This window comes from Pelophylax lessonae (assembly GCF_965119305.1).
Source record: "Pelophylax lessonae genome assembly, chromosome: 1".
Classification (NCBI taxonomy): Eukaryota; Metazoa; Chordata; class Amphibia; order Anura; family Ranidae; genus Pelophylax; species Pelophylax lessonae.
In genome coordinates this window covers 694,820,845-694,838,082 of record NC_138768.1, presented here as the reverse complement: position 1 = coordinate 694,838,082, position 17,238 = coordinate 694,820,845, and the positions used below count along the sequence as shown (strand labels likewise).

Here is a 17,238-nt window from a genome sequence, read left to right as displayed (position 1 = left end):
GACTTTGTCATGCGTCCATTCGTCTACGAATTAACGTCCTATATTGAGGACACAAGAAACTTTGTGAACAAGCTGACTGGCATAGTCTTGGAAGAGGATACATGGTTAGCGAGCTTGGCTGTTGAAGCCCTATATAGCAATATCAGGCACGATTTGGACCTACAGGCATGCAGATTCTTCTTCGATGCAAGAGGAGTTGTTTTCCGGACACACACAATTAAAATTCATACTGGAACACAACTTCTTTCTATTTTATGGAAAAATATATAGGCAGTGGAAAGGCAGCGACATGGGCACTGCATGCACGCCGACGTATGCCAACCTATTTTTGGGCTGGTGGGAACGCACTCTGGTATTCAGTGAAACTATGGATTAATATACATCAAGGATCCTTCTCTGGGTATGCTTTATAGATGATCTATTCATCTTGTGGAAGGGAGTGTTTGGCCAAAGGTCATTGGAAGAAGACCGCCAAAGCAGACACCTAGCCCTTGATGGTACTCCAAGCCAATTTCTGTTCAACCCCCCGTTGAAGAAAGGTCAAGATCCGAGCCACCGAGAAGGAGCGAGGATGAACCCCAAGAGACTCACACCACGCAATGTACGTCTTTCATGTATGATAGTAGATCCTCCAAGAAGTAGATTTCCCAGCTTTTAACAGTGTAGGAATCACCAACTCAGAGACTGTAAAGCAGGGTGGAAGATCTGTCTTTGGGACAGCAGATCCTCACCTAGGAGGAAGCTTCCAAGGTATGTCGGCGACCAGCCGCTTCAGTTCGGCGTACCAAGCCAGACGAGGATGAGGTCTGGAGCCACTAAAATGACCGTAATCCCTTCTGCCTCGATCCAGCGTAGAAGCCTTGGCAGAAGCTTGAGAGGAGGGAAGGCGTAAATCAGACGATATTAAACCCCCCCCCCCGGGGCCACCAGCGTGTCTGTGGCATCCACCAGTTGATCCCTAGACCGAGCCACAAACCTCTGCACCTTTCTGTTGAGCCGAGATGCCAACGGATCCCCCTCGGGTGTGCCCCACCAGAGACAATAATCTGTATTCTTGACTCTTCCAGCGTCCAGATCCCCTGAGCAGAATGCTAGCCGAGGACGCCTCCCCAGCTGGACATGCTGACATCCATGTTGACCACTGTCCAATACAAGGGGAGGAAGGATTTGCCCAGCTCCTACTTTGGGTTCTCCAGAAGCCTCCTTTTGAGAATCTTCGGAAGATTCCCCTGCTTACGCTGTCCCAGAAGGTGGCCTTTTTGATGGCTATCACCTCTGCGCAGAGGGTGTCTGAACTTGCCACATTATCCTGTCGTTTACCTTAACCCGTGATTCACAAAGATAAGGTGGTTCTTCGCCCCTGTCTGTCCTTCCTTCCAAAGGTTGTCTCTGATTTTCATTCGAATGAAGACATTGTGTTGTGTTCCCTTCCCTGTGTCCCAGGCCTAAACATCCAAAGGAAATTGGCTTGCATGCCTTGGATGTGGTCTGGGCAATTAGGGTGTACCTGGCAGCTGCGAAGTCTTTCAGGAAGTCAGACTCTTTGTGCTCACGGATGGGCCTCGTAAAGGGTTGTCCGAAGCGGCCATTTCCAGATGGATCAGACAGACAGTGTTTCAGGCCTATTCCATCAAGGGTCAAGTTTCTCCTTTCCCTGTTGAGGCCCACTTTACTCAGGTGCTTAGTGCCTCCTAGGCTTTCCGTCGTCAGGCGTCAGTAACGCAGATTTGCAAGGCGGCCACTTGGTTGTCAGTGCACACTTTCACAAAGCTTTAAAAAGTGGATGTGTTGGCATCTGCGGATGCTTCTTTTGGCTGCAAGGTTTTGCAGACTGCTGTTGAGAGGACCTGATCCTCTGAGGGTTTTTTTTTTTTTTTTTTCAGGAGGGCTCCAGATTTGGTTGAGCTCCTGTTGCCTGGTTGGCTACTGTTTATCCTTGGGAATCTTTTTGCAGTTCTCACCTCTCATGTTTAACACTGCTTTGGAACGTCCCAGTGGTTATGAATATCTGACACTGTGTGTGTCACTGAACGAATGCGAAAATGGGATTTTTGACTTAGGGTAAAATACATTTCATGTTTTATTGACACAGCACCCACCACTCTGTAAAGTTGTAACTGCTTGTAACAAAACTGTGGCTATAGCAAAGAGAGCGTATACCCTGGGACTGCCCATGGGTGTAGCCAGAATTCTCTGCCTAGTGTCCTACACTGTAGGGGGCAGTATAACCCAACGGTTATGAAGATCTGAAGCTTTGTCCATCAATTATGGATTTTACGGTAAGTCAAAAATCTAATTTTTGTGGAGTTTTGAGTTGTCTCAATGAGAACGAGATTGGCATGTACTTTACGAGTCCCCAGGGTGCAATTCAGACAACAAATATATATCAGAAACCAACATCCACAAATGTCCTACTCCACTGGGACAGAAACCACCCAGCATCCCTTAAAAATGGTATACCCACTGGCCAATTCATGCAAGCCAAATGAAATTGCTCAATGGAGCAGGCTTTCCAGACAAAGCTTCTTGTTACATGGACGGTTTTCACGGAGGAGTTATAAAATGCATGACCTTTAAAAGATGATATCAAAAGGTAAAGGAAATCCCAAGAGAAAGTTAATTGGTTGACAAACAGAAGAAAAGGGACACACAGGCAGGTCTTCGAATCATTGGCTCATATTCTAATCAGTCGGGCCAGATTTTCTACTAGGGTGCTTAGTGTCTCCTGGGCTTTCGGTCTTCAAGCGTCAGTGATGCAGGATTTGCAAAGCGGCCACCTGGTCATCGGTGCACACTTTTACAATGTTTTTTGTAAAGTGTTTGTGTTGGCATCTGCGGATGCTTCTTTTGGCCGCAAGGTTTTGCTGGCTGTTGTTTAGAGGACCTGGTCCTCTTTGAGGGTGTATTGTTTTTCAGGTGAGCTCCAGTTCTTTATGGTTGAGCTCTGTTACCTGGTTGGCTATATTTAGCCTTGGATTTTTTTCTAAAGTTTTCCCACGCCTCGTGTTCAACACTGCTTTGGGACGTCCCAATGGTTAAGAAGAATCAGGAGCGGTTTCAGTCAGTGAACAAAAGAAAATATGGGATTTTTGACTTTCTGTAAAATCCATTTCTCTGATGTTCATTGACGGACACAGCACCCTCCCCTCTGTGGAGTTAGTTTTGTTATAAGCAGTTTCAGAAGAAAGCCGAGTGCCTATAGCTGAGAGTGGGTGTATACCCCCCTGGGACTGCTCATAGGCGTAGTCAAGCTATTTTTCTGCCTAGTGTCCTACTCTTGTAGGGGGCAGTATAACCCAATGGTTAAGAAGAATCAGGAGCTGTGTCGGTCAATGACCATCAGAGAAATGGATTTTACGGCAAGTCAAAAACCCATTTTTTCTTCAGCTGGAGCAGGGGCCTTAGTCAAGGTAGAGGGAATTATGAACAGTTCCAAATACCAGTCCATATTGGCACAAAACCTTCAGGCTTCTGCTAGAAAGCTGGACATGAAGAGGAATTTCATCTTTCCGCATGACCATGATCTAAAGCATACATCCAAATCAACAAAGGAATGGCTTCACCAGAAGAAGATTAAAGTTTTGAAATGGCCCAGCCAGAGCCCAGACCTGAATCCAATTGAAAATCTGTGGGGTGATCTGAAGAGGGCTGTGCACAGGAGATGCCCTCGCAATCTGACAGCTTTGGAGTGTTTTTGCAAAGAAAAGTGGGCAAATATTGCCAAGTCAAGATGTGCCATGCTGATAGACTCATATTCAAAAAGACTGTAGTGCTGTAATAAAATCAAAAAGTGCTTCAACGAAGTATTAGTTTAGGGTGTGCTTTCTTATGCAACCATATTATTTTAATTTTTTATTTTTACTTCCCTCTACCTAAAAGATTTCAGTTTGTTGTTAAACTGAGTTTTATAGGTCACATTAAAGGTGTAAAATATTCTTTTTTTTTTTTTTAATTGTTCTGAAATATTTATCTTTGTCTAATTTTTTTTTACATTACAGAAACCAGATTTTTTAACAGGGGTGAAGACTTTTTATATCCACTGTAGGTTCCACTTATCTTAGGCCACATAAATTGTATTAGATCCCCTAGCCAGTTAGAGCAATTATTTTGAAACTAACATAATTTATTGTGCTGCTCTCCAAGCGTGTATTTTTTCAATTTGAATTCAGCAGTCAATATGTAACTGAAACCCATGAGTTTTGGGGTTTCCCCCTACAATTGCAAAAGTAAAAAAGAAAAAAATTTAATTTTTTAGTAATCACTGTTTTTGTGTTCCCGCAGATAATGATATTGGAAACTCCACTACACCCAAAGCATTATTCAGTAGAGTTCCTCTCCCTCATAATGTTGTTACCCCTAATGTTTCTGCCCAGTCTTCATTTGATGACTCCTTGCCACCTCGTTCCCGATCTGCATCTCCAGTTAAAACCAAAGGCAAGACAGCACTAATAATTGGACTCTCAACTGGTTTGTTTGATGCCAATAATCCAAAGGTAAGAAGTCAATACTCCTGCAAATGTCCCACTTGCTGTTTTTCAGCAGTTAAAGTGATTTGTAAACCTTCCTTTTTTATGCTTTTTAATTAAAAATAGTTTACCGTATATTTAACTGCTCTGTGCAATGGTTTTGCACAGAGCAGCCCCGATCCTCCACTTCTGGGGTCCCCCGCCAGTGCTCCGGACTTGTTCTCTGTGTGTGCCACCATAGGTAGCCGCCACATAACGTTCTCCACAGCTTCTCCAGACCCTTTCACGTCTGTCACACGTGCTCAGGGTAACCTGCTCTCATCTTTTAAAAGCACAGGGGCTAGGGGTGGACCTGCCAGTTCTGGTGTTCAATGGCAAATGCCAATCGAGCTCCATGATGCCAGGCAGGGAGCACTAGGCCCAATAGAGGACGTTGGGCCCTCAGGCCACCCTCATGAAGTCTGTTTCTGATTGTTTGGTCAGAGATATTCACACCAGTAGTCTGCTGGAGTTCATTTTGTAGGACTCTGACAGTGCTCATCCTGTTCGTCCTTGCACAAAGGAGCAGATAACAGTCCTGCTAATGGGTTAAGGACCTCTTACGACCCTATCCAGCTCTCCTAGAGTAACTGCCTGTCTCCTGGAATCTGTTAAACTGTTGTGGGTGACTCAGCAAACCTTCTGGTATTGGCACATATTGATGTGCCATCCTAGAGGAGTTGGATTGCCTGTGCAACCTCTATAGGGTCCAGGTATCGCCTCATACTACCATTAGTGACACTGACCCTTGCCAAATGCAAAACTAGTGAAAAGCAATTAGAAAAGATGAGTAGGGAAAAAAAATGTCAGTGGTCTCCACTTGTAAAACCGTACCTGTTTTGGAGATCGTCTCATTGTTGCCCATCTAGTGAACCTGTTGTAAAACCGCACCGGTTTTGGAGATCGTCTCATTTTTGCCCATCTAGTGCACCTGTTCATTCCATTAACACCAAAGCAGGTGAAACTGATTAACAACCCCCTCTGCTACTTAACTGATCAGATCAATATTCCAGGAGTTTAATTGACTTGATGCTAGATTAAAAAGTGTTCCTTTAATTTTTTGTTGAGCAGTGTATACATACTTGTTTGGATCGATTTTATTTATGAGCGTTACAGTTGAAATTAGTGAACTGGAATCCCCAGACTTGTTAAAATAGAAAAATGATATACAGTTCAGGCTGTCCCCTTTTAAGTGGATCCCCACCTCTACATTAGTAAAACAATAGGATACAACAAACTGATATAGTTAATATGCATATTTTAATACATCAGTATACCTGGTATATATGTATATTACAAATACATTACATGCTCATATAGTAGTTATGAAAGAATTTATTAAATATACATTAAAAATACAAACCTATGCCCCCAATGATGTCAACTCTGATTAAACGCATAGGGTTGAGACCATGCGTGTGATGTCACCACGCACGCCAAAACCACAAGGTGAGAGAATTGGTTCCCGGGACCAACATTTTGTATACACGTGCTATATTTTATCTACTCTTTTGTGAGTTATTAGCAGTGCTTTATTTTACTAAACACGTCTTACAGTTTTACACTATGTGGTTATTTTAATTTATCCTCTCTGTGCACCAGTATGGATTTATCCTTATTATAAGCTATGATGCCACTTTTATCAACCTAAGAGGAAAAAATACTTGATTTCCATTTTGGATTTACACACAGCACTTTCGAGTATAATTTAGAGTCCGCTGTTTCTGGAGTCTTTATTCAGTGGAAATTGCACTATTGGATTTTTTGTATGAGACACCATAATTAACTATTTTGCTGCATAGGACTAACCTTTGTCCCTTTTTATTCATTTCTTCACATAATCACATTTTTCAGCGTGGCAATTTTTTGTTATATTGTTAAAATATGATTAAAGTCAGTATCGTTGTCCTTTGAAAATATTGTCAGTGTAATCGAATGTCAAGTTGTACCTTTAAAGGAGTGGAAAAGTTAGAAGGTTTTTATCTTATATTGGGTGTAGCAGCCTCCCCAGCACCCCCTAATACTTACCCAAGCCCTATCTCACTCCAGCGATGTCCACGAGTCCCTCGGACTCTCCCTTCTGATTGGCTGAGACACTGCAGTGGCGCCATTGGCTCCTGCTGTTAAAGTCAGTTAGCCAATCATGAGAGAGAGGGGGCAGGGCCTAACGGTGGCTCTGTGTCCGAATGGACACACGGAGCTTCAGCTTGGCTCGGGTGCCTTTAATAGCAATCTGCTTGCTGTGGGGGAACTTAAGAGGAGAGAGGGGCCAGAGGCAGCAAAGAGGGACCCCAGAAGGGGAGAATCTGGGCCACTCTGTGCAAAACCATCTTCACAGAGGAGGTAAGTATACCAGGTTTGTTATTAAAAAAAAAAAAAAAAAAAGAGACTTTACAATCGCTTTAAAACCCAATCGAACTTTCAGTTTAAATCTGCTAAATATATTCAAAAGTTTTACAGTTTGTTTTTATTAGAAAGCAGCCACATCCTAAATAGAAAAGCATGTCCCTGGCAGCATGATGCAGAGAAGGTTCCTTGTTCTCTATGTGGATGTAGTGGTTTCTTTGAAGGGGTCTGACACTTCCCCTGCTGAGTTAAATCTATAGTTCTTAAGTCAGCCATGTTCATGCTCCCTGCTAAGTGGAGGGATGTAGCTGTGACTCAGAAGGGGGTGTGTCATACCTCTGCAGAGACCACAGGCTTTTCTAGTCAGGCTTGGACTACTTTCGTAAAACACCTCCAAACTGTAAGAGTCTACACCATCGCTCTGTGGATTTGCCCATTGGTGCGATGCTGTGCTATTCATTGTGAATGCCACCCCAACAAAACCTACCAAGGGCACTTGCATTGCAAATTCTCCATGTATGATTTTCGGTCTGTTTAAATAAATGAGCTGCCTTAACCCAAAGCATAATAATGTCTGTGAATTTCACACACCATAGCTGATACCAAGATCTATCACCAAAATAAAATAAAGCTTGTTACGGTGTCCTGAAGCTCCCCACTGGCTGGTGACATCTTTGTACAGGTATGAATCGTCAGCTGCTGTCATTGGCCAGGCCGATATGACATCACTCGCGCACATTCTCGGGAGTGTAGTTGACTTGGAGTTGCTGAATTTCTCACTGCACTGGAGCCGACAGGCAGGTAGGTAACTTTAATGCAGAGGAGGCAAGTCTGGTCTCTTCTGCATTGAAAATCCTGCCTCTTCGCCCATTTTTTATTTATTACATAAAGTTCTACTTTTAGCAGCCAGACAGAACTGTGCCTCTGCTGTCTCCTTATTGCTGCTGTTTCGCTTATACCGACTCTGAAGCTGCAGCCTGCTATTTAGAGAGAGAGTGGGAACTGTCAGCTTGTGGTTTAAATAATTGCAAAGGGCTTTCATTCACAAAAACACAATCTGACAACAACACAAGACACGTACTATCCTTGGCTGTCTCTGAAAACTATAGTAGCGGCTGTATGCTATTGTCAGATTTTTTTTTTTTTTAATGAAAGCCCTCTTCTTCAGATGCAATCCTCCAAACCACAAGCTGACCATTTCCACTCTCTTCCCTGAATAGCAGGCTGCAGTATAAACTAAAGAGATAAGATGAGGCACTGCACTACAGAATGGAGAGGGGGTGGGACACGGTGCTTGCTGTAACCCTCCACTCCAGCCAGCAATGACAGAAATATATTTTTATTTAACTTCTACTGCTCCAGATCTTAATGGGGACAAATGCTTTGTGCAAAAGGGGCCATGGGGAATTTTCCAAACTTTTCTAAAGATAATACATCTTCTGTATGGCTGCTGTACTATACATTGGGGAAAAGCTAAACCAACCACTGCACTGTCCTATTAAGATGCCAAGGCAGTCCCAGCACATATATTCTATATTTTTCTATACTAGTGTTACTAAAGATTTTGGATGTGATATCTTCTCTGCATTACATCTTCTTGATAATCTTCCTACCTAAAAAATTGAGTTCTGTAGAAAAGTGAAACATGTATTCAGTCCTGATGGCATTTATGATCTCCAAAAGCATTCAGAGATAAACATATGTATGATTTACATTTTATTTTTTCCATAAAATGAGAAGAAATCCAGATCTAGCTGACAAGTATGAGAGACCGAAAAAGCCATGTTTATCCCGTGCTTCTCATAAAATCTAAAGCAGCTTTTTGAGGGGGATTTAATGAGTATGTTGACATATGGTTTTATAGTAAAACTATCAGGGTTTATATCCAATAAATGCTTAATCTCTGGTACTTTTTGCATTGTTAGGATTCCCTCATCTGCTCTTCCTGTTGGCAAGAAAACCCTTTGCCTGTCTTGTAATATACAATAAAGAAACTTAGTGTATGTCTGTTCAAAAAAAATAAATAAATAAATAACTATGAGGCACATATCTGCATTGGAAGTACACATAGCTCCTAGGGTCATGTTTAAACTGACAACACAGTACATCTGCTGTATTAGTGTTGTCAATCCTGCCTGGGCATTTTTCTGATGGACTATAGAACTCCACCTATCTCAACCCTCTCTGCCTCATTCTTAAACATTCATTTCTCTGTCGCTCATTGACAGACGCAGTCCTCTTGATTAATATCAAATTGGGTTATACTGCCCTCTACAGGAGTAGGACACTAGGCAGAAGGAAAACGTTCTGGCCACACCTTAGGGGCAGTCCCAGAGGGTATATCCTCTCTCTCCCTGCTACAGGATGTCAGTTTTTTTCTGTCTAGTCAGGAGTAAGGACCTAAGTTCCTTGCTGGGATCTTTGGTCCTGGCAAGATTTTCTTTTTAGAAAATTTTTTTTAGGCAGCTTTTTTTCTCCAGTTGTTCCTGTGAGATCTTCAAGCAAGTATGCTGAAACTGGGCGACGGGCTGGATGTTGAGATCCAGTGGTCACCCCAGTCAGCCTACGAGCGCGTGCAGGCCCTAGCTCCGCGCTGGGTCGGCCGCGACATAGTCCCACTGGACAGGGACTGACCCTGCGAGTTAAACGTCTCGCCGGGACGCCGACGACCAGTTGGAAACTGAGTCACGGCGTCAGTATTGGTCGTCAGCCCCCCCACCTCGGTGGAGAGGGGTTCTGTCAGGAGTTGGCGCCCGCCTGTTCCGGTATGGTGAGTAAAATGTTCCCCCCTCTACCTTCCGCAGGCCGCAGCAGGCCGTTGCCATCTTTCCACAGGGGCCGCCATCTTGGCGTAGCCTCGTGTCTCCAGCATGGGGGGCGGCCATTTTGGAAGTGACCAGTTACCTCGAGGAGTAGCATGGGAGGCGCCGGAAGGCGTGTAAAGGGGCGGAGCCGCCTCCTTTACCCGGGAAAAAGATCCAAAAGACTTCCTGTCTGTAAGAGACAGCGCTGTGAGCAGGTTGATAGAAACTTCTGTGCATCAGGTGGTGAGCCTTGGGGTCTCTCTCTCTCTGTGGGGTCCAAAGCGGGTAACACTGAGGGGCGCTGTTGCGCTGGGGGATTACAAGAAAAAAAAAAAATTTTCTTTGCAAATATTTTTTGTTTGCTGGCAAGTGTCTGGGATTAATCATGGACCCTGCCACACATGTATCCCCACCTGATCCCCTCGAGGTGGCCGCAGGACCCTCCAGTGCCCCACTTGTGATTGATGCATTATCAGCAGTTTTGGAGTCTTTGGTATCCCGGGTGGAGGTAGCCTGTCAGGGACGGGGGGCAAGAAAGCGACCCCCGCCTACCCCTATTTCATCTAACACTTCAGATACGGATTCTGAGCTTGTCACTGCAGCTTCAGGTCCCTCTTCTGGGGCTGCTGTCTCGGGTACGGTCTCCTCAGACAGTGAGGAGGACGTTTCTGTCTCCGTCATAGCGCAAGAAGAAGCGTTGGTGGACGCACTTGTCATGTCTGTCCGGGAAACCTTAAGTCTTGAGGTTACACCGGCAGAGGTAGCTGACACTGAAATTCCCTTTGGGACCAGCAAGCCTACCAAGATGGCGAAGGTTTTTCCCTTGCCCAAATGTTTTGGTAATCTAATTAAAGAAGAATGGGATCGTCCGAAACGAACCCCTGCTATTTCCAAACGCATTGCTAGGCGCTATCCGTTTGAGGAATCCCTCCTTAAAAAATGGACGGTACCACCAGTGGTGGACTCACCGATTTCCAGACTAAATAAAGCCACTGTTATCCCGTTGGAGGACGCTCCGTCCTTTAGGGATCCGGTGGATCGAAAAGTGGAAGCGGAATCCCGCTCCATTTTTTCCCTGATAGGGTCAACATTTAGGCCAGTGGTTGCCATTGGTTTAGTTTCACAAACATTGACAGAATGGACCAAATTGTTACGCAGTGACATAAAGGGGAGAAGTATCCCCCTGGCAGTATCAGATTTTCTAGAGCAGATTATACAAGGGCTACAGTTCATCTGTGACGCCGCCCTGGACGCCACTCCCTTGCTAGGGCGTGCATCGGTTTCAGCAGTGGTCCTCAGACGCGTGTTGTGGTTAAAGTGCTGGTCGGCGGATCAAGGTTCCAAAAAAGCTTTGGCTAATCTCCCTTTTCAAGGGGATCGCCTTTTTGGGGCCACCTTGGATGAGATTATAAAGGATCTCACTGGGGGCAAGAGCACTTTTTTGCCACAGACTGCTAAGGGTAAAGGACCTCGTAACAGACGAGGACCTTCCTTTTCCGCTCAAAAAGTTTGTTCGTTCCGCTGGGGCGGGCGATAAGGCGAAGCCCTCCAAAGCCCCTTCAGGGGGTTTCAAAGGGCGCTGGTCGGGTAAACAAAAGTCTGGCTCAGCCAAACCTGAAGATAAGACCAATACAGCCTGAAGGTGCGCCCCCACCCATCTCTGGGGTGGGGGGACGTCTTCACCGGTTTCCGGATCCATGGCTTTCCAGAATCCCGGACAAAGGGGTTCGCGAGGTCATACGGTCGGGACACAAGATCGAGTTTCGATCACTTCTACTGGTGCGATTCTTCCCTTCCAACATTCGACTATCCCCAGATCGCTAAAGAGCTTTGCGGGGGGCAGTATTGGACTTGATGCAACAGGGAGCGGTAGTTCCCGTTCCCTGAGCAGAACATTTTCAGGGGTTCTATTCGAACCTATTCACAATACCCAGAGAGGAGGGCAAGGTGCGTCCAATTCTGGACTTAAGAGCACTCAACCATTTTGTCCGGGTACAAGAATTCAAGATGGAGTCCATCTGAACAGATCTGGGCCTAACTTTGGAGACATCCTTGGCAAGGGTGTGTCTCCTTACAGAGAAGCTCCGGAAGATTCAGTGAACGATTCGGATGTTACTGTTCGTCAACTGGTCTTCCCTTCGGATAGGGATCCTGGGACTGATGGTGGCCTTCTTAGAGGCAGTACCGTATACCCGAATTCTCCAAAAGGAGATTTTTTTTCAAATGGAATCGGAATCCCGATTCTCTGGACAATCGGATCCGGTTGAGCGAGCGGACCAGGGAGTCTCTGGTCCGGTGGCTTTGGTCTCCGATGCTCAGCCAGGGGAAGTCATTTCTTCCGATAGAATCCAGGTTACCGATAAATGTATTGGAACTGAGAGCGATCAGACTTTGTCTGATTTACTGGATCGAGCAGCTTCAGGGCAGCCCGGTTGGGATCCAGTCGGACAAGGCCACGGCCGTGGCTTAGGTCAATCACCAAGGGGGCACCAAGAGTGCCCTGGCAGCCATAGAAGTGGCCAGCATTCTTCATTGGGCGGAACGGGTTGTTCCGGCTCTCTCCGCGATATTCACTCCGGGGGTGGAAAATCGGCAGGCAGATTATCTCAGCCTTCAGATTCTGGATCAAGGGGTATAGCCTCTTCATCCAGAGGTATTTCACCAGCTGTGCCTTCATTGGGGCACCCCGGGGGTGGATCTGTTGGCAGTTCGGCTCAACAGGAAGGTGCAGAGGTTTTTTAGCCCGCTCCCGAGATCCTCGAGCGGACGCGGCAGACACGCTGGTCGCCCCGTGGGGACAGTATCAGCTACTAATTGAAACTAAGGTGACCAGCGCTATGGAATTATACAGTGAGTGTAGGTATGGTGTAAGCTGCCAACAACCAAACCCAAAAGGGTTAAAGAGTGAAATATGTGCTAGTGGGGTTGTGAACGGCGCTACCGTGTTAAAAATACACTTGGTGAATAAATAACGTAAAAAATGTTGAAAGTGCTTGATATTAAATAAATAGATATAATTTATAAAGTGCACATGTGACTCATAGTTTTCAGAGACTATTTATAGTGAAGAAACACACATACCCTGTGCCTTTAAAAGGTGCGATAATAAAGTGCATAAGTGCTAGTGCAAAACAAAAGACACAAAACTGAAATAGGGCAGTGTTTTTTTTATTTTTCATTAGACATACCATGTGTGATGTGTGTCCAATCTAGAGAACAAATCATAAAGTGGTTGTGCACAATAAAAAAAACTCTCAAAAGTTCTGTGCTGCAGTGAGCAGAAATGTGAAAATGAAACATTCATTTGCAAATGATTGTGAGCAAAAGGACTTTGGGCTGCAGATACCTGCGTGACCGCTAGGTGTCGCACCCTGTATACAACCTGGTGAGGTTTTTCTGCTGGATGGATACCGTTTAGGGGTTATTTCCTCCTCTGGTTTCCTGATGTGCCGCGTGGTGCCTCAAAAAAGAAACACAGAGAAGAGAACCCCCTGGTGCTGTATCTCAAAACAAGAGCAGAAAAAATGTAGTAACTCACGGGGAAGATGCAGGCTGTCCGCGATCAGTGGTGGTGTGTGCCGGGAAGCTTCCGCGTTCCACGGCTCTGGCTCCGAATGCCGGAAATGACGTGTTGACGTCGAAGACTCCGCCCTACCGGTTTCGTCAAATGACGTCTACAGGAGCGGCGTCAACGTACTAACTTCCCGGCCATTAAATAGCGTCCCATCTCCTAGCAACAACAGGGCCTCCCCCGCCGCTATATTGGTGCTGTCAGCTGAAGCCGGACCGAGGCCATCTTGTGCCTCAATGCAATGCCCGCCTCGCTAACCCTAATAGGAGTGTTTAGCTATCTGTTCATCATTTCGGGGACAGCCTGTTCGGATCAATTTAAACAACAACTTAAGAAACTTTATTGATGAAAAAAATTATTTTTAAAATATAAAAGGATGTGTAAAATAAAAAAGATATAAAAAATATAAAAAAATTAAAAATTATATTAAAAAATATTTTAAAATTGCTAAAAGCGACGATGCATATTCCTCTTTAAAAACATTAGTCTGACTATAAGATGTGGAGTATTTTTAAAAAAAATATATATACCACACACTTAGGGAACAAACCATGGCATCATATATATGGCAGATGTTGGATGAGAAGGTTCAAAAATAGGGATCAAAAAACAGTTTACAATCTGATGATACCACGGCGTGTACTGTGTGGGTTATTCACAGACGTGATAAGTTATTTATCATAATATACAAAAAAATTTATAAAAATAAATATAAAATAAAGAATATTTTTATAAGATGAAAAAAAGAGAATTATTACAATATGACTGTGGACCAATTCCATTGAAGAGACTTGTGTGCACAGTCAAGGTTTATGATCCACGGAATGTCACAGAGATTAGAAATGTAGAATCCGATTGATGCCAGTCTTTTTGTTTTTTGTTTTTTCATATGTTTTTTTGGAAGAACACAAAAAACCACAAAAAAAGGGGGGAAAGGATGTAGGATGAGAAGGCTAATAATGGAATCTTGTTTCAAGGGTTTTATTCTACATGTTTAAATCTCTCTATCAAGGGTATGTATAGAAATGTACTTCTTTTTATCTTCATACTTTTTGAGAAGTATGTATAAAGAAACTATGTGAAAAAAAACTATGTGAAAAAAAGTGGCTGGGAAGATAATTTTTTCATATAACGTAATGGCAACAAGATGTTTATAATATAAGAAGCTGTTCAAAGTTTTATTGAAGGGTCAAAGAATATTCTTAAAAGATAATTCAAAATTATTATATAAATATTCAGAATAATATATATCTTTAGAAACTTATTTCCAAAAGTGGCTTTAAAGGAGTTTTCAAAAATTTTGTTTTTTCAAAAATTTACTAAAAACTTGGAAAGAAGGAATAAAACGGATAAAAAAGGGATAAAAAAACTATACATCTGTAATAAAACAGTTCAGATCTAGATCTGCGTTCAAACCATCGGGGTGGAGGGATCTCATTAAAAAAATCCACTTGGTTTCATTTCTGGATACCATTCTTTTCTTATTTCCTCCCCTCCAATCCCCTTTTATTTTGTCTATGCCATAAAACACTAATCCTGATGGATCTTTAGAGTGTTTTTCTTTAAAGTGCCTGGATAAATCATGTTTATCAAACCCCTTTTTAATGTTTTTTATATGCTCCCTGATTCTAACATACAGGGGTCGGGTGGTCCTACCAATATATTGCATATGGCAGGGGCACTCAATGACATAGGTCACGTGTGTGCTGTTACAAGTAATGGTGTCTTTTATTTTGTATTCAACACCCGTGGTATAGGATCTGAAATTGTTAGTTCGCCTCTTTTGGGATGTATTATTCCTACAGGGTAGGCATTTTCGGCACCTAAAAAAACCATTAATACTGGTGGGTAAAGAAATGGTTTTTGGTGGGTTAACCACGTTGTGTACCACCTTGTCCTTTAACGTTGGTGCCCTTCTATAGACAAAGGAAGGTTTGTTGGGTAAAATCTTTCTTAGTGTTCTGTCAGCTGTGAGAAATGGGCAATTCTCACTGCTGACAGAACACTAAGAAAGATTTTACCCAACAAACCTTCCTTTGTCTATAGAAGGGCACCAACGTTAAAGGACAAGGTGGTACACAACGTGGTTAACCCACCAAAAACCATTTCTTTACCCACCAGTATTAATGGTTTTTTTAGGTGCCGAAAATGCCTACCCTGTAGGAATAATACATCCCAAAAGAGGCGAACTAACAATTTCAGATCCTATACCACGGGTGTTGAATACAAAATAAAAGACACCATTACTTGTAACAGCACACACGTGACCTATGTCATTGAGTGCCCCTGCCATATGCAATATATTGGTAGGACCACCCGACCCCTGTATGTTAGAATCAGGGAGCATATAAAAAACATTAAAAAGGGGTTTGATAAACATAATTTATCCAGGCACTTTAAAGAAAAACACTCTAAAGATCCATCAGGATTAGTGTTTTATGGCATAGACAAAATAAAAGGGGATTGGAGGGGAGGAAATAAGAAAAGAATGGTATCCAGAAATGAAACCAAGTGGATTTTTTTAATGAGATCCCTCCGCCCCGATGGTTTGAACGCAGATCTAGATCTGAACTGTTTTATTACAGATGTATAGTTTTTTATCCCTTTTTTATCCGTTTTATTCCTTCTTTCCAAGTTTTTAGTAAATTTTTGAAAAAACAAAATTTTTGAAAACTCCTTTAAAGCCACTTTCGGAAATAAGTTTCTAAAGATATATATTATTCTGAATATTTATATAATAATTTTGAATTATCTTTTAAGAATATTCTTTGACCCTTCAATAAAACTTTGAACAGCTTCTTATATTATAAACGACTTGTTGCCATTACGTTATATGAAAAAATTATCTTCCCAGCCACTTTTTTTCACATAGTTTTTTTTCACATAGTTTCTTTATACATACTTCTCAAAAAGTATGAAGATAAAAAGAAGTACATTTCTATACATACCCTTGATAGAGAGATTTAAACATATAGAATAAAACCCTTGAAACAAGATTCCATTATTAGCCTTCTCATCCTACATCCTTTCCCCCCTTTTTTTGTGGTTTTTTGTTTTCTTCCAAAAAAACATATGAAAAAACAAAAAACAAAAAGACTGGCATCAATCGGATTCTACATTTCTAATCTCTGTGATATTCCGTGGATCATAAACCTTGACTGTGCACACAAGTCTCTTCAATGGAATTTGGTCCACAGTCATATTGTAATAATTCTCTTTTTTTCATCTTATAAAAATATTCTTTATTTTATATTTATTTTTATAAATTTTTTTTGTATATTATGATAAATAACTTATCACGTCTGTGAATAACCCACACAGTACACGCCGTGGTATCATCAGATTGTAAACTGTTTTTTGATCCCTATTTTTGAACCTTCTCATCCAACATCTGCCATTTATATGATGCCATGGTTTGTTCCCTAAGTGTGTGGTATATATATTTTTTTTAAAAATACTCCACATCTTATAGTCAGACTAATGTTTTTAAAGAGGAATATGCATCGTCGCTTTTAGCAATTTTAAAATATTTTTTAATATAATTTTTAATTTTTTAATATTTTTTATATCTTTTTTATTTTACACATCCTTTTATATTTTAAAAATAATTTTTTTCATCAATAAAGTTTCTTAAGTTGTTGTTTAAATTGATCCGAACAGGCTGTCCCCGCAATGATGAACAGATAGCTAAACACTCCTATTAGGGTTAGCGAGGCGGGCATTGCATTGAGGCACAAGATGGCCTCGGTCCGGCTTCAGCTGACAGCACCAATATGGCGGCGGGGGAGGCCCTGTTGTTGCTAGGAGATGGGACGCTATTTAATGGCCGGGAAGTTAGTACGTTGACGCCGCTCCTGTAGACGTCATTTGATGAAACCGGTAGGGCGGAGTCTTCGACGTCAACACGTCATTTCCGGCATTCGGAGCCAGAGCCGTGGAACGCGGAAGCTTCCCGGCACACACCACCACTGATCGCGGACAGCCTGCATCTTCCCCGTGAGTTACTACATTT

The 17,238-nt window shown here is 42.7% G+C and overlaps 1 protein-coding gene across 5 annotated transcripts in view; it reads left to right on the top strand.

Moving 5' to 3' along the window:
- The window catches only part of NEK1 (NIMA related kinase 1), a 334,451-nt gene that overhangs the window by 273,118 nt on the left and 44,095 nt on the right, over positions 1-17,238 (top strand). For all 5 annotated transcript variants that reach the window (XM_082243984.1, XM_082243982.1, XM_082243981.1 and 2 more), the window contains one exon: positions 4,282-4,493. In XM_082243984.1, the coding sequence (XP_082100110.1) occupies positions 4,282-4,493 (212 nt within the window). The remainder of the gene's footprint in view (positions 1-4,281; positions 4,494-17,238) is intronic.